The 27,425-nt window shown below is 46.9% G+C and overlaps 1 protein-coding gene across 13 annotated transcripts in view; it reads right to left on the reverse strand.

Moving 5' to 3' along the window:
• LOC121596956 overlaps positions 1 to 27,425 on the reverse strand; it is a 69,426-nt gene that overhangs the window by 21,973 nt on the left and 20,028 nt on the right. For all 13 annotated transcript variants that reach the window (XM_041922381.1, XM_041922380.1, XM_041922371.1 and 10 more), the window contains 2 exons: positions 10,910 to 11,122; positions 8,128 to 9,501 (listed from right to left, as the gene is read on the reverse strand). In XM_041922381.1, coding sequence (XP_041778315.1) covers positions 8,128 to 9,501; positions 10,910 to 11,122 — 1,587 coding nt within the window. The remainder of the gene's footprint in view (positions 1 to 8,127; positions 9,502 to 10,909; positions 11,123 to 27,425) is intronic.

Raw genomic sequence — 27,425 nt, forward strand, 5'->3', positions numbered from 1 at the left:
GAAGAAGAAGAAGAAGAAGAAAAGGAAGCAGGAGGGAAAAAACTAACAATATATAAAACAACGGGAACAACGAACGAGAAGGAAGTGAAAGAGAAATGCATCGAGAATGCAACTATATGTGGATAAAGGAAGACTAAAAAAAGGAACAAAATAGATGAATAAAAACAACATAGAAAATCAAACATAATATAAGAATATAAAAAATTGTATTGCCAAGCTGCGTTTCGTACAAAAAATCAACTAAAAGTAAGATAAAACCAACATAGCAACATCGAGTAAGAACATCTTTTCTTATATATTGAGTGAAAACACACTCACTAACTGCTTTTCTGCTTAAAGAGACTAGGGAAAACAATCGAAAAAGCTACGACTAAACACAAGAAACGTTCCACCTTCCGTTCCAACTCTTATACTGTGGGAACGTGAATACGAATTGAATAACATTCTAAACTTCCCTAAAACCCCCCGCCCATCTGTTCCATCTGAAAACCACTTCTCCTCGTGACCCCCCTTTATTCCTCTCCAGGTTCATCGCCCCCCACCGAGTCCCGCCGCCCAGTCCAACGTAAGATAATAATATCTGTTCGGAGGGCGAAATTCTCGCGCGACCGAAATTGAGTCGTCACAATTTGGTACGCTTTCCACGGAACGGACCCTCCCCTCCCCAATCCCTTCATATTATACAAGCGCCCGGCCGGTGTGTCGTCCCCATGCCAAAAAGCATCCCCATTGCTCCCCAGTTCCCCTCCCTAGGTGATGAAGAGGTGGGCGCTCTGAGTGGTAAAAGGTTTTCCTCTCCCTTTTTCACTGTCTTGGCAAGTTATTGGAGGGAGGGAAGTATATTTGGAGCGGCTGGGTAAAGCAAACTCCTAGCGCGCACCTGTTCCATTCCATCTTCGTCGTTATTTGACTGATCTACCACCACCCTCTGCGCGTGTTCTTGGATGAGTTAACCTGTCCTCCTTTCTCACTAGACGATGACACTGCTGCCGATGCTGCTGCCGCCGCTGCCGGCTGCCCTAACACACACTACGAGACATGGGGACGGAGGAGAGTGGCTCGTGGAAAAACGGGTGGACAATAATAAAAACAGCTACTCTCCAAAAACAGGTTAGAGTTTAGTGCACGGCACGAGCAGGAAGGGGGAGAGTAAGGCGGACGTGAATAAAAACGTGATGCAAATAGTGGATGCGAGCGAGAAAAGATACGTGACACACAAGGTATTCGGTGTGTCTGTTGGGCAGTGGGCAGCGGGGAATGTAATGGTTGTTCTACACACACACACAGACACGTCGACCACAAAGCTATCTCCTTCCGGCCATACCCCCTCAGAGGTAACGACGAACGAGCCAGTCAGTGTGTGCGCAGCAGGAGAGAGAGAGAGAGAAGGAAATGAAGCTTGCTGGGAGGAAAAGTGTTGGTGGAAAACCAGAAATGCCATGATTATTTAATGAAAACCGCAGTCATCTGGCTTTTAATTTCATGCGCCGCGCGACGAAAGATCCACCCCAACCACCAACCGTTCCTCTACAATCTCCGTTTCTCCCGCCCCATTGGACGGTCCAGAGCGGCACCAACAACAAGTCAGGGCGGCGGAAAATCTGAGCCCGATGGTACGCGTATACACAGCAGCAGCAGTAGGCGTTGCGCGCACAATATATTAAACGGGCGAGAGAATGACAGAGAGAGAGAGAGACAGCACTGTTGTGTTGGAAGGGGGGAGTGATGGGAGGTCGGTTCATGCCTGTCTGATATTTATAAAATTAATAAATATTTAATTTGCCGTTGTTTACACTCACTAGTCTCCGTCCCCCGTGTGCGTGTGCAGGAGCAATGGGATGATTTGAAGCAACGAGTGTGTGTGAGAGTTTCAGTAGGTAGGTGGGTAGATGCTGAATTTTGGCATGGTTTTTGGCATCGGCCACTAGAAGCGGACGATCGCTGGCAGTTTTGGGAGAGATTGTAGATTAGTTCTGCTGCTGGCGGGAGGAAGCAAGCAGCATGCAGGTCGTGCGCGTTCCGGCTATTTGCAAGGCAACACACACACGCATGCACATTTTCCAACAAGCACACGACGGAGCACAACCTTTTCCAACCGGGAGGAGGAAAAAAAGGTGAGATTTTTATGGTCCCCCCAGTAGAGTAACTTTTATAATCTCATAACGAAAATTTCCTCATTTACTGAAGGTTTCGCCCAATCGTAGCCCAAAACTGCTTGAAGTTCTCTTCCTCCTGGAGGTGAAAAACCAACAAAACAACTGGGGCATTTAATATTGGCCAATTTTGGGCTGCATCATGTGTATACCTTCTGGGGAGAGTAACGCCAGAGTTTTGAAAAGCAAAAACAGCAGCACCACACCACAAAATGAGCAGTTTGTGGAGGAAAAGTGAACGGAATAGCGTTACCTCCTGAGGTTTGCAACAATAACACACACACACACACCCATATACTCCGGGGGTATTCGGTGCAGTGTGGCCAATAAAAACGAACCCTGTTTCATTTATTACCTTCCCACACAGCAGCAGGACGACCCGGGACCGAGATGTGATAGTAAATGGTAAATATTTGCATTCCATCCGGATGGAGACGTCGAGAACGACCAGGTCGCTCTTTTCGCTTTCGTGATGCCGATACATCGTTTATAGTGTTCAATCGAACAGGGTCTGGGGTCTAAACTAGGGATGGGAAAAAATAAGTTTTCATTGGAATCGATTCCGACTAGTTCCGAAGTATTTTGGAATTGATTCCGGATAGTAGGTCGATTCCAGAATGGAATTGAATTGATTCCCGAATTGGCTCTGGAATCGATTCCAGAATCGGAATCGGCTCCGGAATTGGTTCCGGAATCGGAATCGGATATGGATTCGGCTTCGGAATTGGCTTCGGAATTGGCTCCGGATTCGCTCCGGAATTGGTTCCGGAATTTGCTCCGGAATTGGTTCCGGAATCGGAATCGGATTCGAAATCGGAATCAGCTCCAGAATCGGAATCGTATCCGGATTCGGCTCCGGAATCGGCTTCGGAATTGGAATCGGCTCCGAAAACAGATACAACTTGGAAATCGGAGTCAGTTTCGACATCTCCGTAAGAATATGCGTGTGGGTCCAATGATGCTACGTATTGATAATCGCAAAGAATCCAAATTTACCTGTAGATGAACCATTCTAATGGAGATTCTCGGATCAATTCAGCTTCTGAAACTTCTTATTTAAATTCAAGAACTGATTCTCATTCCGAAGCTAATTCCAATTCGGGAGTCCATTCTGATTCCGTTTCCGGAGCATATTGTGATTCTCAGGTCGATTCCGATTCTGATTCCGGAGCCGGTTCCGGATTTGGAGTTGACTCTGGCATTGACACCGGAATCAAAATCCATTCCAGCTACGGAATCGCCTCCAGAATTGAATCCCAACACGGAATCGGAATCAGGTAAGTCCGATTCCGAGCACCCACCACTAGTCTACACACAGGGGATGGTGACAAGTTTACACGGTATCTCGAGGCCATATCGGTTCTGGCATGGTCACCATCCAGCCACCATCGCACAAACCCACCCGCCGATCGGTGAGTGTAGCTTTACAAATCAAACAATTAAACAAGAGCGGATATCGGTGGTACAACGGTGCTGGGTAGACAACTTGCTGCGCGCGCGCTTTTCTGCCCAACGAGTACACATTTACGGTTGTGGGGCGTTGTTGTTTGGCCGTTTCGGAATGTGCATGAGCAAAGGGAAGCAAAGGGCTATTAAGGAGCATCCTGCTACAAAAAAAAAACGACAAAAGCAATTTAATTGGCCAATGTATGAAAGTTTCGCCTAGATGTAGGCAATTCGCAACACAAACAAAGCGCCTAGATGCATGCAAACTGCGTGACAAAACATCTTTATTACGCTTCTAGAGATTTTTTTTCACGTTTTTGCATTGAAAAGTATTATTTAAAGAGAATTCAAATCAAACATGAATTGCTTTAATGTCTGGTTCAGTTTGAAGCAGCCAAAAAATTCCAACAGCCTTACGTCAGACAGTTTTACCCCACAGCTCTGGTTACAAAACTAACGACCACCTTCCCGGGGGGGGGGGTCTCTGTGTACCAAATTACCCGTGCAGCAAACGGAAAGAAACCCCCAACCGCGATCGTAGCGAAGGTAACACGATCGCGCACAGTTTCTTTCTTCGTTGCCACAAAAACACATCAAAGACGACCCACCCCAAAAGCCGGCTTCGCTCGCACGCCTGACTTCGTCTGGCGAGTCTCGGCCGGCCGGTGTTCCGGTCAGCCTACGCCAGATGTGTTCGGTGTGGTACAGAAAAATTGTTTTGCCATGCAAAACGCGAACTATTTACCAGGCGATGATGTGCGGGCGGCGTGTGGATGGTGGCGGATCGGAGGATAACTGCCTGTTTATCTTCCGCCCGATGTTCATCACACATCTTGGGCCGGGAGTTACTTTTTTTTTGTTGGTAACTCCCACACCACACGAATCGCACGATTGTAGTCATCCTAAAACGTAAAGCTAACCTTCGCCAATTCTTTACTTCTGACCATTTTGTTAGGACTGGTTGAGGGTTATTTTTTACCTGCTGTACGGTGCCCCTCTCGATTTGCTTGCACTGTTGCGTACCACAAACAGCGCGTTTACCGTCAAGTGCACTCTACATTCCAACAGCCATTCCCCTATTACTAACCCAGTCATGAGCGATTTTCCACTTCATCGATCACTTTGGCACACCCGTGCGGCGTTTGGCACGACAGCCAGTCTTACGGCGTAATTAAATCGCCGGAAAGGAAATTATTGTGCGCACTTTATGTGCAACAGGACCCGAGCAGTGCACGCAAAGGGCGACCGAACCCCTTTTCTTAAATGAGTTATAATATGCTTTTGAGCGCGCCTTTAAAGTGCGTGCAATATCGCCCTTCCTCTGCGGCCACTCTATAAAAGGGCAGCAGCAGCAGCACAAAACCACACTTTGTGTCCCGATTTGTGCCCGTAGACCGGAAGACGCGTGTTGCACCACGTATATAGAAAGAAAGTTATGGTGCAGCACACACCCCGGCACTAATAATTATGAACCCCACGGGGTGTGTTTTCTTCTCACCCCGTCGTGCAGAGTCGAGCGTGTGTCACACAACGACCGAGTGCTGCCTGCCTGCCCGCTTTCGATGGCGTTCCTGTTCTGTCAAGCGCTGCCTGCCCTGTGTATGTGGTGCCGTGAGATAGCGTTCCAGGGGCTTTGGCGTGCACTGGGCGTGTGTGTGAGTGCTCCCCGTGTTCGCGTGGAGCGTGTGCTGACCTAATTATGCTAATGTTTTGCACACAGGACGCGCACGTAACGTAAGAGCCACCAGGGGGACTCGCGTCCGTGCCTCCAGGATTGCCTGACAGCCAGGCATTGATTTTGCGCTGCTTTTCGATTCAACAGGTACCACACCACGTACGTACCAGGTGTTCGGGGGACACTGAAGAGTTTGGAGTACCTGGGCGCGTGTGTGTGTGTGCCAGTGGGTTTTGTGAAATGACTGATTTTCCCATGAGCGTTATCCTTCGCATTTTGTCGCCTCTTCGTTCCGGGGTGTGTGTGTGTGTGTGTGCACGGGGCGCTTAACAGATACCCGGGGGTTTTTGCATAACCTCTCTTCTTCCCGACTATGTACTCTCTTGCTAGTGAAAGAGATACAGACAAGACAAGCCGTGCCTTTACGGCCGTGTGAAGAGTCCCGGGCAGCAGCAGTAGAAGCAAATACACCAACAGCACACAACGAACCCGGCGGCTGTCGCGTACCGAATCAGGTGTGTCGTGCACAAACGGTTGCCCCAAGGAACTCCCCCCCCCCCCCCCCACGCTGCGTGTCATCGCGGTACGACCTCCGTGTGCGTGCGTTGCGACGACACTATGCTAATGAACACACAAATTGATTCACGGGCCGGAAAATTGTCATTTTCCGGAACCTGATGAATGTCTGTGTGAGTGAGTGAGTGAGTGTGTGTCTGTTGCACCATGAAACAGTACGGCTTGCAGGCCCAAGTCCCTTACACACACACACGCACACACACACCCACACAGATTTATTGCGAAAATTGCTTTATAAAATATTAATATTTAAAGAAGGAGAGCAAAAAAACCCATACACTAGCATAAATAACAGACGGGAAAAAGAAACTGCAAGCCGGCAATGGCGAATATTTCCGACACAGCTTGTTTTACGCGCAAGAAGAAAAGAAAATATTAGGAAGAAAGAAACGGCAACGGAGGTATAGAAGGGAGGGGAAACAAAAACGAGTGAAAATAAAACGCTTTCTCAAAACAAAATCAAACAAACCTGACCGGGAAGGGTAGGGAAAATATAGTTTATTGTTTCGTTAAAATAATTTAAAAAAGCTAAAACTAGACCTAAGTTTGAGCCTTTACATACAACGGCGAGCTTAGCTATTTGTCTGCTAGGTACAAGAATATTCTCAACACGAAAAGTTAAAACCAAAAAGTGTGCTCCATCTTCGGAACCATACTGAAGCTGGGAAAGGCGATAAAAAAGTTCTTAAATCTGCCCGGTAAATTAGCTTGATTAGATGAACATAAATGTAGCGAAAGCAATATCAACATTAACAAAGCCGAACAGAAGACAAACAGAACACGAAAAGATAACATATACAAAACATGACTAATTAAAAGGTAAAAAAATACATGGGAGGAGAGCTGCTGCGCTTTTATCTGCTGATGAAATTAAATGTAAATAGTAAATGGGAACAAAAAAAGCGAACGAAAACGCTGAATTGGTTTCTGAAAGGGATTTATATTCATTCAATTTTGAGGGGAAAAAAGGGAAAAAAATGGAAAGTTGTTTCCATTTCTTCTCCTTCCAGAAATGAAATGATTTCAGCGAGCCGAGAACCGAGACCGAAATGTTTCATACACAAAAAAGACCTCCGTCCGTAGAAAGCAATAACACAAATTAGGATTTTGCTAGCTTGCGGCAGGTGAATGCAAATTAAGCTCGCTTTACAGCTCGGCGGCCCTCGGTTGTTGGCCCCGCACGCGGTTCGTCGCTTGCGCAAGTTGAATGCGAAGTTTCGTGGCTGTTCCGTGAAAAGAACACCCCACAATCGGTCGGGGAAATGTTGCATTTGGGTGAATTTCTTTTTTTTTAAGGATGACGAATGCTATTTGATGCATTAAAAACCAACCACAAACAACATCCAAAAACGACAAGCAATACAGAAAAAGGATGGATTTGGGTGAACTAAATGTGTAACAGTTCCTCTTCTCATGCCCAACACACAAACACACAGGCCAACAGCACCGGGATTAAATACAAACGGGATAGTACTAGTCTATTTGAATAAAAAGACTCATATTTATAGCAGCACGCAGTAATTAGAGTAAAAATTGGGGAATTAAATCAACATGAAAAACACGAACAAGTAAAAACGAGATAAAAATGGAATTACATGATATACAAGATGATTAAAAAACCAAAACCATGGCTTTTCACATGAAGGATTTGTAAGGTGGAAGCTTCTACCAGTTGGATGTAACAAGGAGAGAAGGACAAAGGGTAACACTGACTATAACAGGAAAAATGCAGAAACAAACACTCGAAAAGGAAACGGTTAAAATTCGGTAAACAAAACAGCATGTACTAAAACTAAACATCTGCTCCTGTTCGTTCTCTCTCTCGCTCTCTCTCTCTCTCTCTATAGGCGCATCGATCGACAATAACAGTAACGAACAAATTTTAGCATTAAGCGATTGTTGTCGGGTGAACGAAATATATTGTTTTTTTGGGTTTAATTTGGCACCCCTTTTCGACTTTCCTTTTTCCCTTGGTGGAAAGAGAAAAAAGGTTGGTTTTTTTATTGCGGGGCAAAACTGTAGCAGAAAAAAGAACTTTTCTAGCACTAGCAGTACGCAAAACAATGCGAACGTAACACGATGCAGCGTATACATATATAAAAAAACACAGGCTACACTTTCGTACTAAACGGAAACCATTTTTGTTCGAATTTTTGCAATCTGTTCAATTTCGACTCTTTTTTTTTGGTCCAATGGGTTCGAAAATGGTTGTCGCCCAAAAATTTAGGTGGGAAAAAACGATAACTTTTTGGGGGAGAGAAATTCTTGTATCCTCACCGGCAGCCGCGATGGTGGTCGTCGTGGGCGGAGCCGCCGTTGTGGTGGTGCTCGTAGTGGTAGTAGTTGTGATGGTCGTAGTACTAGCAGTGGTTGTAGTAGTAGAAGTCGTGGCCGTTAAAGTGGTTGCCATCTTTGCTGCGGTCGACGATGACGACGACGAGCTTCCGTGATGTTCGTGATGGTGATGGTGATGGTTGTGGTGCACTGTATTATCCTGCTCCAGTGGTGGAGCGATGCTGGTGAGGAGCATCACACTGCCACCGTCCTTCAAAATGGCGCCCTGCTGTTGGACGACACCAGCTCCGGTCAGCATCGGCCCAACGGTACTGACGGCCAGGGAAAACCCACTCGAGCCGTTGCTCATCATGGCCTCACGGGTTGGCAGTATGGGCAACAGGGCGGACGAAGGCTGCTTGCGGAGCGTCGCCAGCTCCTCCAGGCTGTCCACCAAGATGATCCCGTTGATGTCGCTCTTGTTCTGGATCAACCGGTCGATGTTCTCGTCCTCGAGCGAGATAGCCTTGCTTTCGATAACGATTTCCGTATCGGGTTCAACGAGGTCCTCAGCGTGATCCGCATCGGTACCGGCGGTATCGAGATCTAGGCCTTCGCGCGCCTCCGCCACATCGTCGCCACCAATCATCTCCTCTCGCTCATCTTCATCCTCTTCTCGTGTTTCCACCGGTACGTGTACTCTTCCGGCGCTGGAGTGCTGCTTCTTTGAACCTTTGCCCATCATCGGCGAAGCACCCCGGTGGTCGGTGTTGTGCAGCACCGGAGCGAAATCCCGATCCAAATCTTCCACCTCCGTCTGTTCCAGCAGCTCCTCCGGCAGCAGCCCGTTCTGGTCGATCGTGGTCGTCTTTTGGCTGACGAACCGTTTCGAGTCATCTTTGCCCATCACCGGGCTGGAGTGGGCGGGCTGCTTCTCCCCGGCTAAACCTCCGCTGGCTGTATGGTGTCGATGGCCCTGCCCCGCCTGCTGCCTGTGATGGTGTGGACTGTGCCCGCCTTTCGGGGACTCCCGATCGCGTTCGTGTTCCCGCGGCAGCTCCTCGTCTACGATGGGCGGTCCCGGAGCGAGCGCTACCGCCGTCGTGAAGTGATGATGCTCGATGGGCTGCTGCAGCGGCGCTACGAGCGTCGATTTGACCGTGCTCAACAGCACCTGCATCTCGTCGCGGCCCCTTGAAGGGCCCGGTACGACGGCAGCAGCGCCAGCAGCACCAGCACCATGGCCAAGCAGCGTACCGTTCCGGTACACGTACAGCTGGTGGTAGTTTTTGTACAGCGCGTTGCACTGATACCGGCCCTGGTGCTTCGGCAGGGCGCGCTGGACGCTGATCGATGCTTCGATTTTGTCTCGATTTCCTTCAAAGGGGTTTTGTTGCGTTTTTGGCCAGCCATGATATGCAAGAGAAAAATGCTCGATCAAACGATTTTGGCGACAAGAGTTCGGTTTTAAGCCCTACGCCCGCTGCTAATGTTTGCTGCCGAGTGAATGAGTGTGATGGGAGAGCGACAACTGTGGCGGGTGTGTGCTAGTAGAGTACAAGCGAAGCCGTTTAATTCCGACGCTTTACAGCTCTTTACGTTCAATTGCATACTAATAATACTTCAACCTATACAAAATGAATGAACCTAGACAACGTCTAATTGGACACGCTTTTCCCTCGTCAGATGAAGTGTCTCATGAAATGTCTAGCATGCAATCTACTTCCCTTTTTTTACAGTTCCGCACCTACTTCGGATCGAACCTCTGCAAGCAACGTGTGCGTCTTTTGATCTAAACTTATCCTCTTCCTGTGTGCCTTGTATGCTATTCAACTTCTGGTGTCAAATTATTATTTTAGCACGCACCAAAAAAATCCCCCGAAAAAACTAGCAGCCACGTGGCAGAAACGACAAAAAAAGACAAAACCGTACTCCAAAACGGAAACAACCGATATAGCCCGGGCAGTAATTGATGGTCGCGCGTTTGTGTCGTCTTTTCCCTCGGAACGTGTGTGTGTGTGTGTGTGTGTTTGAAACGACAGCGGCGGAAACGACCAATGTTGGAAGAGACCCGTCAAAGTATTTTTTCCACTTTTCCGCTCTCTCACGCATGTTCACGTGTGTTTGCTATATTTTTGACAGCTAGACATAGCTAGCTTAGAAGCGTTTGTAGAAGCGTTGGTGTGTTCGGAGAATGTTTTTTTTTTGGTCATCTTTTCTAGACATTTTACTGTCGATATCCATCACACACGTTCCGTTGACACACACACCCGGACATAACGGATATGTTCAATTAGCCGATGTTTTTTAAAAGCAATACGGCCGACACCGTCCCTACTGAATACAAAAAAATAGCCGATTTAGAATCTATTTGTGTGTGTGCATTGTGGCAGCTACAGTTTTCCTCTCTCTCTCTATTTCTAGCCAATGGTGCAGGCACGGAATGAAATTTTAAAAGTAAAGCATTTTTTTTTTAATTTTTGTGAGCGATGAAATGGGATGAAGTGAGAAGTACCCTTGTGCCTTTGAATGCATTTTTATAGCTTTACTAATACGCTTATGTTCAACTACAACCCTGGCGATGCTTAGTTTGAGCATTTAATTCCTCGCTTTCTCTTGCTCACTTGCTTCTTACACATATTTATATGCGGCTTACTCGCCAAATGATACATTCTACGATGGGCAACAGTGTTGTCTATATTGCATTGCTGGATGATACGTACGAAAATGTGTGTGTGTGTTCTCGTGTATGTATAACGGCCCCCGGAAACGTATCCCTTTTTACCTGCGATGCCCATCTCACTCTCGATGTAGCTGTGCTCATCCTTGCCGTGGCGGATGTTGCTGTGCTTCCGGATCGGTTCGCCGTCCTTGTGCCACTCGACCGGGTTGGCGATGCTGATGATGCACGAGATCGAGAACGGCTTCCCGACCTCGACCTGCGAGTCACCGTAATAGATCACTTGGTACAGATTGTTCAGATCCCGCTTGTGTGCACCTTTTTGTTTTTTGGTTTTGTTTTTTTTTTGTTTTCGTTCATTTTCGTTCCGTTTTTACCGACCGTATCACGACAGCGCCACAAACCCCCCAGGAACGGAAGCAGCCATTCGGTTAAAGAGGAGGTAAGGTAAGGAGGAGTAGTATAAATAATCACAAGCTTAACAATCAGACACGCTGGTTTACACAGCACACGCGGATAATAACTGTACAGCGGCATATTTGTTTGATTTAAATTAAAAAAAAATGACACCGAAAACAAAACCAAAATGATTTACAGAAAAAAAACAACGGAGAAAACAATAGAGATAAGGCAACCACCATTGTTTGATTTTAACGATAAAAATACACACCAACAAAATAAAAGGGAGGAACCAAAAAAGGGGGTTTGAACGATTCGATTAATTGGTGCAAATAATATGAGCGAAATATATATATTGTTCGTTTTTTTTTTGCATGAAACAACGATACATGAGTTTATGGCACGAAATATGAGATGATTTTCTCTTTTATTTTTATCCTACGTACTACAACCCCTTTTTCAATGAGCACTATATACAGGGTTTTCCAGGAGTTCTCGTAACTGTGCGACAATTTATTGATTTTTTCTTACGCGAAATGAACTTTATGCAATGGGAATTGGACGCTATAGCACCCTTGTTCTGACAAATCCAACAGGATTTTCCAATGAGCCTGTCCAAAAAGGGTGCCATAGAGTCCAATTACCATCATTTGAATTTCACTTCCCATAAGAAAGAGTCACAAACATGAGAACCCCTGGAAAACCCTGTAATAAACTACCCTAGCAGAACTACTCCTCCCCAGTGTACTGTAGCGTAGCGCCTAGCAATGGGAAACGATTTTTTGTTGTGATTTTCTTATGAAAAATGGCAATGAAATAACTCAATTGCACGATCTCGCAATCACACGCAAACCGGCTTTATTAATTCGATTCCTACTAATTACCATTCAACGGCTAGAAGGAGGGAGGACAAGCAGCAGCAAAAGCGCGTTACGGGGGATTGGATTTTGGGATACGTTTCTGTGCCATTGTTGGGGGGGTTTGTACGACACACTGTTTGGAGCGGCTCTTACCCTGCTTTCCCACAAACAACAAACGGCAACACACATTTAAAAGCGTGCAGTGATTCCAGAAAAATGGGATGAAAATTCCACCGGAACAACAACAGCAACAGCACAAACGGTGCTGCTTCCCATACTAGAGCTGCGCCGTCGACGAACATTCTTCTCAACAGAGCACACAAATAAAATGCTTTTCAAAGTAAAAGAGTTATTGCATTTGTACATTGTTACGCCTTACCCACCCCCTTTCGCTTTCTTTTAGCCAGAGTTCTCTAGGAGTCGCTCTCGTTGCGATAAAATGCCACACACACCCCCACATGCGTGTGTGTGTGAGTATGATTGTGTGTGTCAGCTCATTTCATTTAAGTTAGCAAATTATGTAACCGACATAGGCCGGGGTTGAAACATAACAGAATGCCTCACCCCCCTCACCATATATTCCTTTCTTCCGTTCGAAACAGGAGAATATTTTCAGTCCCTTTGTTGCTGTGGTAGCGAATACACAGCATGAATGCCTACACCACCCAACGGCCCGATGTGCCTCTCCAACGGAAAGAACATTCTTCGTCTGCAACGAAAACTTTTATCACACCTGATGCCCCCCCTTTGCCGCCCCTTCTACCAATCGTGCTTTAACCCGTTTTGAGTCGGATGCCCTTTCCTTGTTTCGCTTTTCCCCTTGTGATGAGGCGCTGTGACGGAAAGAGAAGAAGGGCTTGAAAAGTCGTCGAAAAGGGCATCCGTGTGCGACGGGCGATACACAGTTACACACAAATTGCACGCTCCTGTCTGCTTTTCCCACGTAGGCTTCCCTTCTTGCACGGTAGCAACTATTTCGTAACAGTGGGCGGAAAGTTTTAACTAACTCCGAGACGGCGAATGTGGCCAAAGCAATGATAAAGGGTGTTGGCATGACGGGTTGGTGTTCGCGCCGGGAAGTCAGCTCAACGTGCCAGCAGAAAGGATGCTGCTGCGGGACCGTTCTGATTTTGCTAGTCTTGTTTCGAAAACGAAGTCTTGTCGTTTGGGGGAAGGAAAAGCTGCCAGCGAAGCAAAGGGATCGAAAACTCACGCCGACGTAACGGTGTAATAAATGTGAAGCTGTCAGAAACAGTTCCCATTGTCTGTTGTTTACTGGAATGTATTTACGATTGTATGTTTGTGTGTGTGTGTGTGTTGACATGCTCACGAGTCACTAATGTCATGTGGAATGCACCAAAAACCCAGTGACCGCACGGGGAACAATTTTACACCCAGGTGGGGAAAATAAAATCATTTTCCAGCGCTTACCAACCGATGAACACAATGCCATTTCCAACAGTTGTACAGAAACGGCATTTTCCAACAGTTTTAGCGCGAAACGTTTGCTCCTTCTCCTTTCTACACTGTCAAGTGCAAAACCGAAGGACACACAGTGAAGCGCAGGGGCACTGCAAGGCATAACCCCGTGAGTAAGCAGTTCTTCGATTATGGGATAACCCGCAGGATCAAGCACAGTTGGGATGAAAGTTCCGCCGAGCACTGCCGAGCGGAGTGAAAGACCGGGCGGCTCCATCGAAGTGCAAAATCTTTCCATTGTTTCTCCGCCGTCCGCCATGACGGGGTGCAGAAGACCATTTCCCAGATGATGGTTGTGTCGATCGGGTCCCGTAATATGGGGGAGGTGGATGATATCAAAATTCACCTTTAGAACAATCGTTTTCCGACCGCTATTTGTAGCACCGGCCCCGACCTACGGACGGTTGTGCAAAGGAAGCTGTCAGCAATTTTGCCGGATGTTGGAAAATGCGGAGGGAAGGCAGGGAAGGAAAAACAGCAACATCGGTCGCTGGCAAAACTACCATTACTATTCCGACCGAATAGAGCTAAAGGCATAGGCATACGGAGGCTTAGCGGATGGGCAGGCAAAGTTTATCGGGAAAGTTGCTCCTCTGCTTCCTCGGAGTGCGATCCTTCAGCCAGGAGAGCGCTACTGGTGGATTTGATGCTGTCTCCTTTCTCGCTAGTGTGTCAAAGGAATCGGAATTTCGTTCGCTAGTGCTGCAACGAGGCTTTGTGGCAGGGAAACCCACCAACGGTGAATAAATGTGCGAAAATTTTGATTGATTATCTCGTAAGTAATGGAACAACACACCATTCCATTGCGGGAAGTTTCCGGAGAGCGGGGAAAACTTATGCTTACTTGTGCGACGTATGTGTGTGTGTGGACTTGTCTGATCTCTACTGAAGAACGATTTTTGCACAAGCAGCAAGAATTAAGTCTAGCTTCAACAAGGCCGAAGAAGCTCGGCTGAAGTGGATTTATTTATTCAGTTTTGCACGCTTTATGTTGCAACGATTGCGGGGAACGAGGGTAGGGAAAATGAGGGAAAAAACCACAACAACAAGAAAATAAGATCTTCTAAGGCACTTTTCTCTTTTCTCGCCGGACACTTTTCCCGCATACGAAAGTTTAATGGCAGCTTTTTGCTTGAGCAGTTTGAAAAGATTGATTTTTGTGATAGGACACGTTTTGGAGTGGCTCTCTCCCGCTCTCTATCTCCCTCCTTCGTGTGATTGTGTGCAGTGAGGGAGGCACACATTTTCAACAACACCTTAATTTGCTTCGGTGCCTCACGGAAGCGCACCGGAACACGCAAACACGAAGAGACAGAGCCCGGGCGTAGAAAAGTTGCTTAATTTGAATTTTAAATTTTCAATCCATTCATAGAACCGATTTGTGTGTATGTGTTGGCGTTCAGTTTTTGCTGTAGCTGCAGGGAAGGGAAAAAGGAAGCATAAATGGGCAAAATATGTCAGCCCATCTCACATTCCTTCCCTTCCAATCCAGTGGGTACCACTACCATACAAACAGAGAGAAGCTTTGCGACGTGCTAGGGAGCTAATTGTGTTGCCTTTTAAGTTGCTTTCGTCAGCTTGAGTTTGTATTTTAAGATTGATTTTCTTCTTAGTTTCTTCCTGCTTTTCAAAAACGCATATGCAAATAGTTCTAGAGGGTACTTTTTTGATTTTTTTTTCCTGAAAAACATTTTCCGTTAAGATCACTCTCTCCCGAGGCAAGTTGGGAATCTATTTGCAGCCGAGCTTGCAGAAGCCGAGTAGTGTACCATTAGACCACCGAGCCGAACGATTGAAAGGATGTAAATAACGCACAAAAACCACTAGGCTCTTGCTTAGCGGTCTTCGTTAATTTCAACAAAGTTACTTTTTTGCATAAAGTTTATACACTCCATCCATTAATAAAGTATTTAAAATTAACAAAAAAGACTGTGCTCCATAAAAAATCACACACGCGAACAATCATTCAAAATGCTCGTGATTTCGCCGAAGTAATTTGTTTATAAATCGAGCATAATTAAGACAGACTGCACGTCCATCGCTCTCTGCGCGCGCGCGTGTGTGTGTGTGTGTGTGTGTGTGTGTGTGTGTGTGTGTGTGTTAATTTGTGCTGTCGTTTTGAAATCTTTTCGATCGATGCTGGTTTGTTCAACTGGCCCCACTCGCCCCTTTCTTCCGACTTCCCACTTCCTTCCACCACTATCCCGTTTTTCCCGATAATTGTTTTATAAACACTGCATTCGCACAAGCGCCAACAAAATAAATATAGCTCAAGTTTCGATCTCAAACCCCACAAACACCGCCGCAGCGGTGAGAAGGAAGGGTAGATGTGAAAGACGATACGGTTTTCCCCGTCTGGTTTAATTGGCAGATATCTCGGCAGATCGGCCTCGATATTGCATAGCGTTTTTTCATCCCCTTTTTTTCTTCTTAACCCATCATTCGCGCCGATTATTGCCCCGGACCCGAGCTCCCAGTTGGTAGACCACAACACCAGGGGAATTTTGTTATTTTTTGTTGGACTTTTGGGTTCTCCCAATCGAAACACCGCTTCCTTTCGGCGAACCTTCCACCCGCTCCGCCTCACAGCACAACCCGTCCCCCCCCCCCCCCTTGACTATCATCATTCGAACGTGCGAAAAGTCGTTCCGATCGGTTGATTTTAGATAGTGTGTACTGGAGGAAGCCACAACAAACCGCGCGTTCGGTTGCGATCGAGAGAAGGTTTTACACACACATACACAGTGCCTGATACTCTCAAGCACAATTTCAACGCTTAATAGAACCCACCCTCCACTCCTTTCCAGCCAGCCATCGTTAACCTTCTCCTGTGCGGCACCGTTTTTTTCCCTCCGGTAGCGAACGAATCGGTCGGTCGTGCACCAGGCGAATGAAGCTAAATAATCGATCGAAACAAAATGCCAGATGGCCCTGGGGCGATAAATGGTCCGGAGGATTTTCGCGTGTTGCGCGTTGCCCCATCCCCCCTTTTTTCCCGGCGACCACTCTCACCCACGCCCGTACGTTTGCTGTTTTCTTTTCCTGCGTTTAAAGCTAATGTGGAAAACGAGCTAAGGAAAAACCCTGCCCCGAGGCCGCGGCTCCGCGCGCTGATTGCTGACTGTATTTTCCCACAATTTTCTACCCAAACACTTGCAGTAACGCAACCGATGCGAGCAAGGGGAGGGGAAAAAAAGGAAAAGCAAAATATACACACACAGTTCGGTTCGGAATGGTCATTCGATCGTTCTTTATCTTCTCGTAAAGACTTTCCCTCGTTTACTTCTTCCCTTTGCTTCCTTTAATATGTGCTCTCTTTCTATGTGCATATTATTGTGCTTGTGTTCACTACCAGGACACAAAGCAATGGTTTGAGTGAAACGAAAATAAACTCTTTACCACGCGGCGTACAACAAAAAGCGACCGGATCGTTACCCGGGTTACATAATTTTATTTTCAACGACGATCTGCCCTTACCGGTATCCGGTCACTCTGGCCGGTGGAAATATAGCGTTTTTTTTATCGCATTTTTTATCTATTTTGGGGGATTTCAAGTCGTACAGGACGCTTTAATGTGTATGATAAGGATTAGCTCGGGTAAGTGGACACTTTAAATTGCCATCAGGCTTCAGATAAGCGTTGAACAATGTAGATTGCAACTTCTTGCTCCCACCACGGACTGTCGAACAATGGTAACAATTTCATTAAAATTCCAGCATTATGGCATACCAATACAGCCAGCCCACAACAGCACCGAACCGTTCTTCATTACAACACTTCCGTTCTATCGCATCAATCCATGCAATCCGACCCTACTACACGCGCTCGAGAGCATTAAATTCTCATTCAAAGACACACACACTCACACACTTCCGTCACCTTTCACTTCGCCTTGATGAAATCGCTAATGGTGGAAAATCATGTTAACCAACTGTTCCTTCTGATGTTTGGTGGCGAGAGCATCGCAAAATCGATACCATTGCGTGCACGTTGCTTTCACGGTATACTTGTGTCTGTGTACGCGTGTATGTGTGTTTGCTGTTGGTGAGTGCGTGAGCTTCAAGTTAGCAACAAAAGGTTCACCACACCCCGCAACACCAGTGGGCAACACCACCCGATGGGAAAGGATAACACAACGCCTCCTCTCTTCGTCGGTAGCAGGAACACACTCTGTCGATGGATGGATATTGATTGACCTCTGCCTTCAGCAGCAAACGTTCACAGAGGCAGGAGAGAGCAAAGTACAATCGGTTGTTCCTGGGGCGAATTCTGACCCGAACGGTACAACCCCCCTCTCCCTCACTGCAGGAATTCTAGAATGACAAGCGTATCCATTTTCCACTGTTTGTGTGCGTACTGTGGTCTCAAGATCTGAAGAACGCACACGTTGCGGGCGCGGAGGAGGGAGAATGTGTTGTTTAAACTGTACACAATTTAATTATGGTGGTAATTAATTTCAGTTTCCGGTATGTGAAGAACAATGGCGGGGCTACCAGGGCACATGCAGGTACAATGGTGGGGGGGCAGGTTGAAAGAGAGATTGTTTCAATTTGAAACACTGTATCAACGTGCATTGGCATTTTGTTTCAGATGAAGAAGAAAAGATAGTTATGTTATAGAAAATATGTTCTCGTAGAGGGTTGAGCGGATCGAGAATTGATCCACAAACCTATGGTGTACTAGAGAGTACACTTGCTGATTGCTCTATTCGGCCGAGCGAAGATCAGTTGCAAAATAATGCAATAAAAGCTAGAGCTATTGAAACATTTCAGATAAACATCATTTTTGGATGTTAAATCACGAGTATTGTATTTTTAATGATTATTGATTATTGCTAATTGCATGGAACTTGAGACCAATCGTTTCTTTTCCATTTTTATCGTTAATCTAGATTTACCAAAGCTCACAAAAAACGGTTTTAATTCATGTCTCCGATGCAACGGTTCATCACAAAGCACACAATTCCGACACCGTTCTTGAATGCTGTACGAATGTGGCCTACCCGTCCCTCCACATCAAAGACGAGCCAGACAGATGACCGACGACAAACCCCCTGTAGGTCCCGCCTTGACCGACACACCACACCGAACATCATATACACCAACTTATATCACGGTTATAAATATATTCGGCAACTCGTGCGTGTGGCTGTATGTCTATGGCGTGCGCTGAGGACAAAGTCGTCTGTCTTAAGGCAAGCGGGGACACAGAGAACGTCTCCTGCTGTTGTTCAATCGCCACTACACACCGATACGATCCGGTGTCAGCCGCTCTGAAACGGTTGCGGCAGTATATACTTGTGTGAGCCGACAACAGATTATTTGAGGGCAAGAAGATGAAAAATTGGTAAAACGAGATATCTCCACCAGCACCGCCCGAGTCCACCAACCCAGCAGGGAGCAGAGCGGCACACATCAACCGAATCGCTACACCGCGACGTCTTCACACGAAAGCCGTTCAAAGCCGGTTTTGAGAAACTGGGCGAAAGAATCGCATTCTAAGCCGACCAGAAAACCCGCATTTACATGGGGGTTGGTGTGTGGGAGGTGTGCTACTGGGTACACATTAGTGCGCCCACTCCCCCTTCGGTAGGTATTTTCCGCTGTCTGGAAATCCCAAGTTTAACATCATTTGCCTATTCCAATGGTCTCCCCATGGCCAAAATAATAATAATAAAAAACCGCCGTGTGTCGCTCGATATTACGGAATTTTCCCACCGGTTTCCATGTATGCATGTGTGTTAAGTCTTTCTCACTCTCTCTCTCTCGTTCTTTATCTCTCTGTGCACTCTTACAATCCCCCAAATCTCTGTCACATGACAGGTGAGTTTCGTCAGTGATTGCGCGCCAACACGACGACGACGACGACAACATACATCCTGATGTTCTACTGTGAGCGTGTCACGAAAGCGGTCGGGGTTCGTCGTGCAGGTTTTCCCCGCCCTCGATGTGTGCGTGTCTATGACTACACCGCCAGTCAGTCTGGCTGGGGGTTCATTCGCTGTCCGGGGTTGAACAGTCACTCCGTGGTCATTCTACGGTCGTGAGCAGAAATGGTGAGTGCCCGGCGTAGCGTTGGGGGACAGCCTCTCACAGCTGCCGTCTGATCTGTTACATCATCCGGCGGGGGGGACACCAGGCCACAGTATCTCTTCTGTAGTAAGGCCGCACCGCACCAGCTGCTGACAGTAGAGAAGGAGAGAGAGCCGAGTCCTTAAAACCGGTTCATTCCGAATTCGAGCGATGTCACTCTTTCTCACTTTCTCTCTCTCTCGTTTAGTTGTACAAGAAAAACACAACAAAGAGATGGAAGAGCATCCGGCATTAATTGGAAATGCTTTGATAGAAAAGGAAAATAAGGTCTCCCTTTTTAGAGCAAATACACATAAACACACACACACTTCGGTGGAGCATCAAGGGCGCTTGCGCTTCTCTCTTTCAACCCGTGGCTCATTTTCCCACGCTGGTCGCTTTTTCTTCTCATTTCCACACCACCTCTGCTTGTGTGCGGGGGTTTCCGTGCTGGGAATGGCACATTTCACAGACATTCTCGCTCTGTCTCTCGCTCTCTCGGGCTCTGCGTGGTTGTTCGTCCCTGGGGCAATTGTTTGTGTGTGAGCAGTGAACAGCAACAACCAGAGCAACACCAGGCGATAGGGCGCGCGCTTACAATGGCATGCTCTAGATATTTGCTGTGCTCTGTTGTGTGTGGCAGGCGATCTCGTAGTCGTAGTGACACAGAAATGCCCACCCACCCACTAGCCGACCGACCCCGAGCCGAGACACCTAAGCAGCCGCGGTGACGTCATCGATGAGGGATAGGGAGGACCCATTCCTACTGCTGAAGTGAAGTTCGACGCACCAAAAAAAAAAAATGACCCTACCAGAGCGAGCCCCCATTTTCTAGCAACGAGGATGGTGATGATGATAGTAGTAACCCCATTCCGTCAACATTCGTTTAATCGAAAGCTACACTCGCAGGATTGAAGCCGTTAAAAAGCCTCGTGTGGTGCTTCGTCTCGCTGCCCTTTTGTCTCCTTTTGTGGACGAGAGGACTTCCGGAAGTGAGAGGTCGCAATTCTACATATTTTGCCTAGCTACAAGAGATGTGGCGTTGATTGTTCGATTTGGGGATGTACTACCTCCTTCATCATCTTCGTTAAACTCCAAACTGCCACTCTGGTGAATGTCACAAAAGTACAAACAGACCTCGAGGCCTTGAGCGAGTAAAATACCACATTTAAAGCGTGTCGGAGCATGAATGCACCCGTACCTTCTCAAAACCATGTTATTAGCACTTGTACCTCATCCAGGACCTTCATTTTCAGAATTATTCTTGCTTAGATATTCACATTTCTTGTGCCATCGTTTTCTAACGTAAGCAGACACTCCAAACCGGTAATAGCCGGCTATTACGTCATCAGTTCAAACTAGTTCAACCACGCGTCATCAGAACAAAAACACGAGATGGGAGAGGGAGGCATGAAACCTCCCAACCTGCACACGAAACAAGTAGGAAACATTACGAGATTAATAGGTTCCGCGTGTCGGTGCTGGAATGCAGACGCGCAAGAATTCGGGTCAACCAAAGACCCACCAAAAACAACATATTCTCGAAAACACACACACACGATCGCAATCACTCGTCCAACAAGTTTCGCTTGGATGATAAATAATTAGAAATTAAAGAAAGTAAAAAAAAAACATGCTAGACACGCAAGTCCAAGTGTTGCTGGATGTAACAAAGAGACAGCGAGAGACAGAGACGACAGAGGAGTGCTGGCATAACTTTAAAAAATGGAACCTGTCCACGGCGGCATGGGCAGGAGGAGGAAGCCGAGCCCGGACACTTTACAAATGGCTTGCTACAACATGTTCACTCCCAGTGGCCGGGGGAGCAGTACAACAACAGCGGCTGCTGGCTAACGGCAATGTTTTTTAGCAGATGAAAAATAATATCTTCCGCCTGGTGTCAGCTGGCGTGTTGCTGTGCTGGTCATTCGGTACGGCTGCTTTCTGTAGCAATATGAGCCCGCCCGCTCGCAGTTCCACGCAGACCGAATCAACCCATGTCACTATCCAGCCCAGACGAACGGGCGTCGTCACTGGGGGATTGTAGATTGTAAAAAAAAAAATACACTGGTGCATGCTAAACACCCCTCATTGCACCACCAACAGCAGCGCTTTTGTCGACAAAAAAGGATACAAAAAAACGAAAGCCAATTTGCCGTTACGGCCAATACGTATTTGTATTTGTGTAGGTGGCTCTGCAAAAGGTAAATAGTGTGTCCTCCTTTTGCGAATCGCACCAAAAACAAACACCTTTCGGAAGGTCCTTCCCCATGTTGCTGCACCGCGCGGTCCCCAACACCACCCGAGTGACCAGAAAAGCTCCGACCATTTAGGGAGTTGGGCAACGCGGCGGCTGGCAGAGCCACTGGTAAATTGAGCAATTTTGTCCCCCTGTGCCAGTTGTGCCAGCTGCAGCAAATGGAGCACAAATCAATAGCCCCACAATACGCTATAATAATAATATAAGGACACATACGCGCTGCTGCTCGCCACCAAAATGGTGCTGCAAACGATCTTGGTGAAAATGTGCTTTTCCGTCTCCTGCAGCCCACCTCGCATCATTTCCCGATTGGTGGGCGCGCTTGGTTGCAGCTGCTCGTGCTTTGAGTGGAGCGTTGGCTTGGCTGAGAGATCCACGTGGGTTTGCCGTGATCCCGAACCGAATGCGGAAAATTGCATCCGCATGATGCGCGAAAAGCGTACGCCCGAAGGCGCGCTGCAAAGAGACGCAAAAGCAGCGGGGGAAAAATCAAACTACCAGACGGTGCAGAACACAGCGCTGCACCAGCACCAACCACACCATGTTGTGTGTACGTTAATACAACATCGTTGCAATCTTTCAAACCCCAGGAAACGGAAGATTCTTGCAGTCGAAATCATCGTTCCTTTATTTATTCTTTAGTTGGGAAAGGAGTAGCAGCAGCAACGCGGCCACATCACAGCGGTGTTTTATACGAGTACAGCAAGTCGTATTTATTCGCGAGCTTCGGTGGAGTCACTGGTGGTGTGCAAATATGATGATGGAATCAATCGATAGAATTAGATAATTCAATTGCGACGACGACGACGACGACCGTAGCGCGACCGTGTACCGGTGCTATAAATGGATGCTCGAAAATAGGCCGAAAATGTGCCCATCCAAAAACGGTCGAATTGGTTGTGTGTCTGTGTGTTGGTAGGTTCGAAAATGGGACTCAGTGGAAAACAGCGGTGATTAATTAATTTTAAATCAATTCTAAGTGAATATACTGCTTATTCGTTAAGTTTAAATGCTTTCGAGAAAGTGTTTTTAAAATAATCGAAATTGAAATTAAATTGTACATCCAACACATTTTCCTGCTTGCTTTAAGCTTTATACGCCTGAAAGTAGGCAATATGCTGCTTATTAATGGTAAAATGCTACTTTTTAATAATGAAAAATGTATCCATTGATATTTTGAATTATCATAAACAAGACTTTCTACTTTGACCGCACTAAATTCATAGATTTCCTGTGGTTAATCAGAATTTTGACATAAAAGAAAAGAATAAACTACAACCAACAAATTGTGTGAACATCAAAGAAGGGCAACTAAATTCTAGAACCAATACCAATACTTCCACTGGCATTGGTTTAGCCTTGTGCCCGATTTTTACAGGCCATCGCGCTTGTCCCACATTTCCTACCCGCCACTTTCCACCCGATTGCTCGAGCACATCACCAACCGCCACCAAACCTGCGCGGCTAATGTTGCCTGCCTCCTGATTGGATGCACTTTACCCGATGCATTAATGATGATGAGTCCATCACCGGTCCCGGCCCGATGACGCTCGCGCTCGACACTTACACCTCTATCTTCGATCTGTGCGATCCCCTACCCCCTCTTCTCCTTCCTTTCCTCCTCCTCCAGAGCGACACGACATTAGTGATGTTTCAATTTTGTGTTTGCATAATATTTTACACCGATCGTTAAATCGTTACTTTTTTCCGCGGCCCATGGAGAGTTTCATCCGACAAAAAGAGAAGGAACTCCATCGGAGGGAGTAGGATGGGAGTGCTGTCTAGTGCTGATGTATGCTGATGTTTACAAGAATTATGTACATATATTCCCCCCCCCCCCTCTGATGTTTACGCCAAATGCGAGTACACTGCCGTGGTATATGGTCCGTGCGCACGTCTTACGATGCCCCCGCAAAGCTGGACTTGTGGCCGGCAGTAGCGGAGGGACGGATGATCCGGCGGGGCTTGTTGTTTGCTGGTTTTGGAAACCAAAAACCCACCAAACAACATCGCCGGAAGCGCAAAACGAAACGAAATTTGTTGTTTTGGGTGGGATTTTTTCTTCTCTCAAAAGCACGTACACGCACGCACGCCCGTCAAAAAAAGTACCGAAATCTGTTTAAAATCTCACAAAAGGAATAGCTTTTCTCAGGGAGAGGAGATGGCAAGGTAAATCCCACCGGTGGGCATGTACGTGTGTGTGTGGGGCGCACGCGGTAGGACCATTTTAACGCCAGCTTTTGCCCGTGCCGTAATGATAATCACTGCAGGAATTTTTCACTTTTCCCGACGCGCCGCCGGCTCCGCAAGCTCCGGGGCAAGTCAATAAACGTGTCACGTCGGCGCACGCTAACTGACAATTTGATTACCTCCCGCTGCGTGGGGCCGTTGGGGTAAATTTTTCACCCCAAACCTTGAACATTTTCCGGCGTACACACCTGACATAAACATACAACACACACACAAAGTGCTGTACGAGCCGCATGGTTCATCTGCTTAGCATCAACAAGAAGCCCCAAATGGTCTTTTAAGAAAAGGGAAAAAAGCGGTGCGGGGTAAAAGGGAGCAAAGGAGATGGATTTGTGTTTTTTCTACTTTTCTTCTAGGAGCTTCCATGTGTGTAGCAGATTCCATGAAAATTGAACCTTGCCCACGGGAAAATATCGTTTGTGTACTCGACGCCGTCGTCGTCATCGTCGTCATGCTGCAACCACCAGCAGCCTCCCCGTGTGAAGAGGGCTGGGATTTATCTCCCAGTAACCGAAACCCGCGCACAGGTATGGATGGTGGTCTTCACACCTTTCCCCGCCCCACAGCGCCACCACCAGCTCTACAAATTCATACGATTTTCAAGTACACCTCGCAGCGGGATAAATCGATCCGGGTCGAAGATTGAGATGGACACACAGAAACATAGAAACAAAAAACCCGCGCACCTAAAGAAGGTGGTTGTTTGCTATTCATACCACGTGTGTGTGTATGTATGTGTAAGATTTTTGGCTGCATTTTAGCTGCAAAAAAGGAGCTGCAGCAATGACGAGACGAGCATCAGAAAAATAGGACACACACAGGAGACCAGATCGCTCCTCCGGTCCGCCGCAGTGTGCTATTTCTGATGGAAGCTACAAAGCGAATAATTAATCGTACACCACACATACCGTACACCTTGCCCTAGAACCGACGGATATTCCGTTTGGACTCACACATTTTGCCCCGGGATTTGCCAACGTACGTCAACTCCGGTTTGACCAATCCGCCGATGGCGGCAGTACCGGCGCGCACTAACTCTCGTTCGGTCTCTCGCTTGCGCGTAATTTATTCACCAACTCTCGGGTCGGGTGGTCTTGTCGGTGGACCGAGGTACCGAGATGCACGTGGTCCGGTGTGCTCTACTCTGATTAATTGATTCAGCACAAGACTAGCGCAGCCGGGATTAAACGGTAGCGGCAGAGTGTAAGAGCGAGAGAGTGCTAAGCGGAGTAACCTTCGATAAGCCAACTTTACCATTCCTGACGTGCGATTAATAATAAGCGCACCCAACATCCTGCTATCCATGCTGTGCAAACCCCATTCCAACACCCCTTGGATCTACCCGCAAATGACCCAGGGGGGGGGGGGGGGTGGAATGAGGTGACAGCAGCCTGTGACCAGTATTGCAAAGTTTTGCGCATAAACTGTGCAAAAGTCTAAATCCCTTTTTAAAGTGTGGCCCTCGCTCTGTCTCCCGCCGACTGCTCGCTTCCAAATCAGACAACTGACATGACCGAAATTGGCGCAATCGGAAGGCTCGAAACTCTCCAACAGATCAAGTCTTTCGCCAGCAGCGCGCACACACACACACACACCCGCGTCTTACGGTCTTCTTGCGCAGCAGGTCCTGCATCGCAGCACGACGACCAAACTTTGGACGATAATAATGGACGATAAAACCGAGCGCCCTGTGGAAGCAACTTTTCGTGCGACACGGTGTGAGAAATATCCCAAGCTCTACGATGCTTGACAGGGGAAAATGATTTTGGCGACAATCGAGATCGAGAATCGAGACGACAGGGCCGGCAGACACATTGCGGAGCTGTCGTCCTTTCCGGGTCGTCCTGCTCGACGGCCGACGATGGTTCGTAAACGTCAGATTAATGTTCTTAATTATTAATTCACCGAAATGAGGTGCAAAATGGGCGGGCAAGCGAGCGAGCGGCGGACGCCCAAGTTGGCGGCGAGTTTGTGCGCTTTGTAGAATTAGTCGCTTTTTTATGAATTGTTCATTGCAAATCTTTTAACTAAATTATACGGGTACTGGTGAGGAGGTGAGAGGGTTTCTTACTATGGGACAATGCTATGAATGCGGACAATGAGAAGAGCACTTCTAGTGGTCCTTACGAAAAGCTTGCAGTATTACATATTGAGGACCTTTTCTTTGAGTGTATACAATATTCATGAGGGAATAGGACCTGCTAATGATGCAACGGGTCGAGGAATCAAACCGTAACGTTTGTTGGATTGCTTATCAGACATTGTTTTGCTAGATTAATTTGCTAGATTTGGCGAACACTACCGATAGTGATTGGAGGAGATGGAATACTTCAACTGTCAAATTCAACTTGTTAATTGTGGCATTTATAACATCAAGACATAATATTTTGAACTTCAAAAGACATTTTGGAGCTAGATGATGACTTTGAATATCTCTTATGTCTCACTGAACTTTCCTGTGTAAGTATTCTGAAATCTGAGTTCTTAGTCTGAAGTTCTATAGACATCCAAGGTATTAGTGATTATTTCTGATGGTTGTTTTTCTATACTACAGAAACCTGACAACCTTAGTAGACCTTACAATCAATTCCAGTAACAGAAAAAACACAAATGGGAGGTTGTGAAAATCCTGTTATCAGCATCTCCAAAACTTGTCTTATCACTCCTCGCTCAAAGACTGGATACTGCCCCGGCTCCCAGAACAATACCCATCTCTCAATCTTTTCGCTTCAAGTTGTTACAATAACAGCAAGACATCTTGCTGACCTCGCACTTCCACTTTTCGCTCAGAAGCTTCATTTATGGTGAAGATGATATCACGACAGCGCGACATGTCCGACATGACGGGATTAGTGGCATACACAGCCCACTTACAAGCCCCCAACCCAAGTTACACACGTCCCAATCAGCAACGAAACAGTGGTAGCTAACGAGCAGCATCAAGCACATGCACACACAGCGAGTAAGATGATACACATTACAATGTGGGTCAAACACTACATTTACATCTGTAATTCCTCGCACCAGCGCGAATATTCCCTCGAACGCGCCCTTCAACTCTAAACGTTCTGAGAATATGTCCTGCCAACCACAAGAACAGCACACAAAACACAAAAAGAGAGCAACCAAATGTATGTCGTCGACGACTGAAAGTATGATCATAACAAAAACCCGTTTTCGTAGATTGCATACCAACCCAAGGCACCACACAAACACACAATGGAGATGATAGTTTTCGTACCAGCGCAAAAAAAAACATCCACCAAACGCGGCAGGGAAACTATAACTATTGCTGACCAGAT

This window comes from Anopheles merus, chromosome 3R (genome assembly GCF_017562075.2).
Source record: "Anopheles merus strain MAF chromosome 3R, AmerM5.1, whole genome shotgun sequence".
Lineage (NCBI taxonomy): Eukaryota > Metazoa > Arthropoda > Insecta > Diptera > Culicidae > Anopheles > Anopheles merus.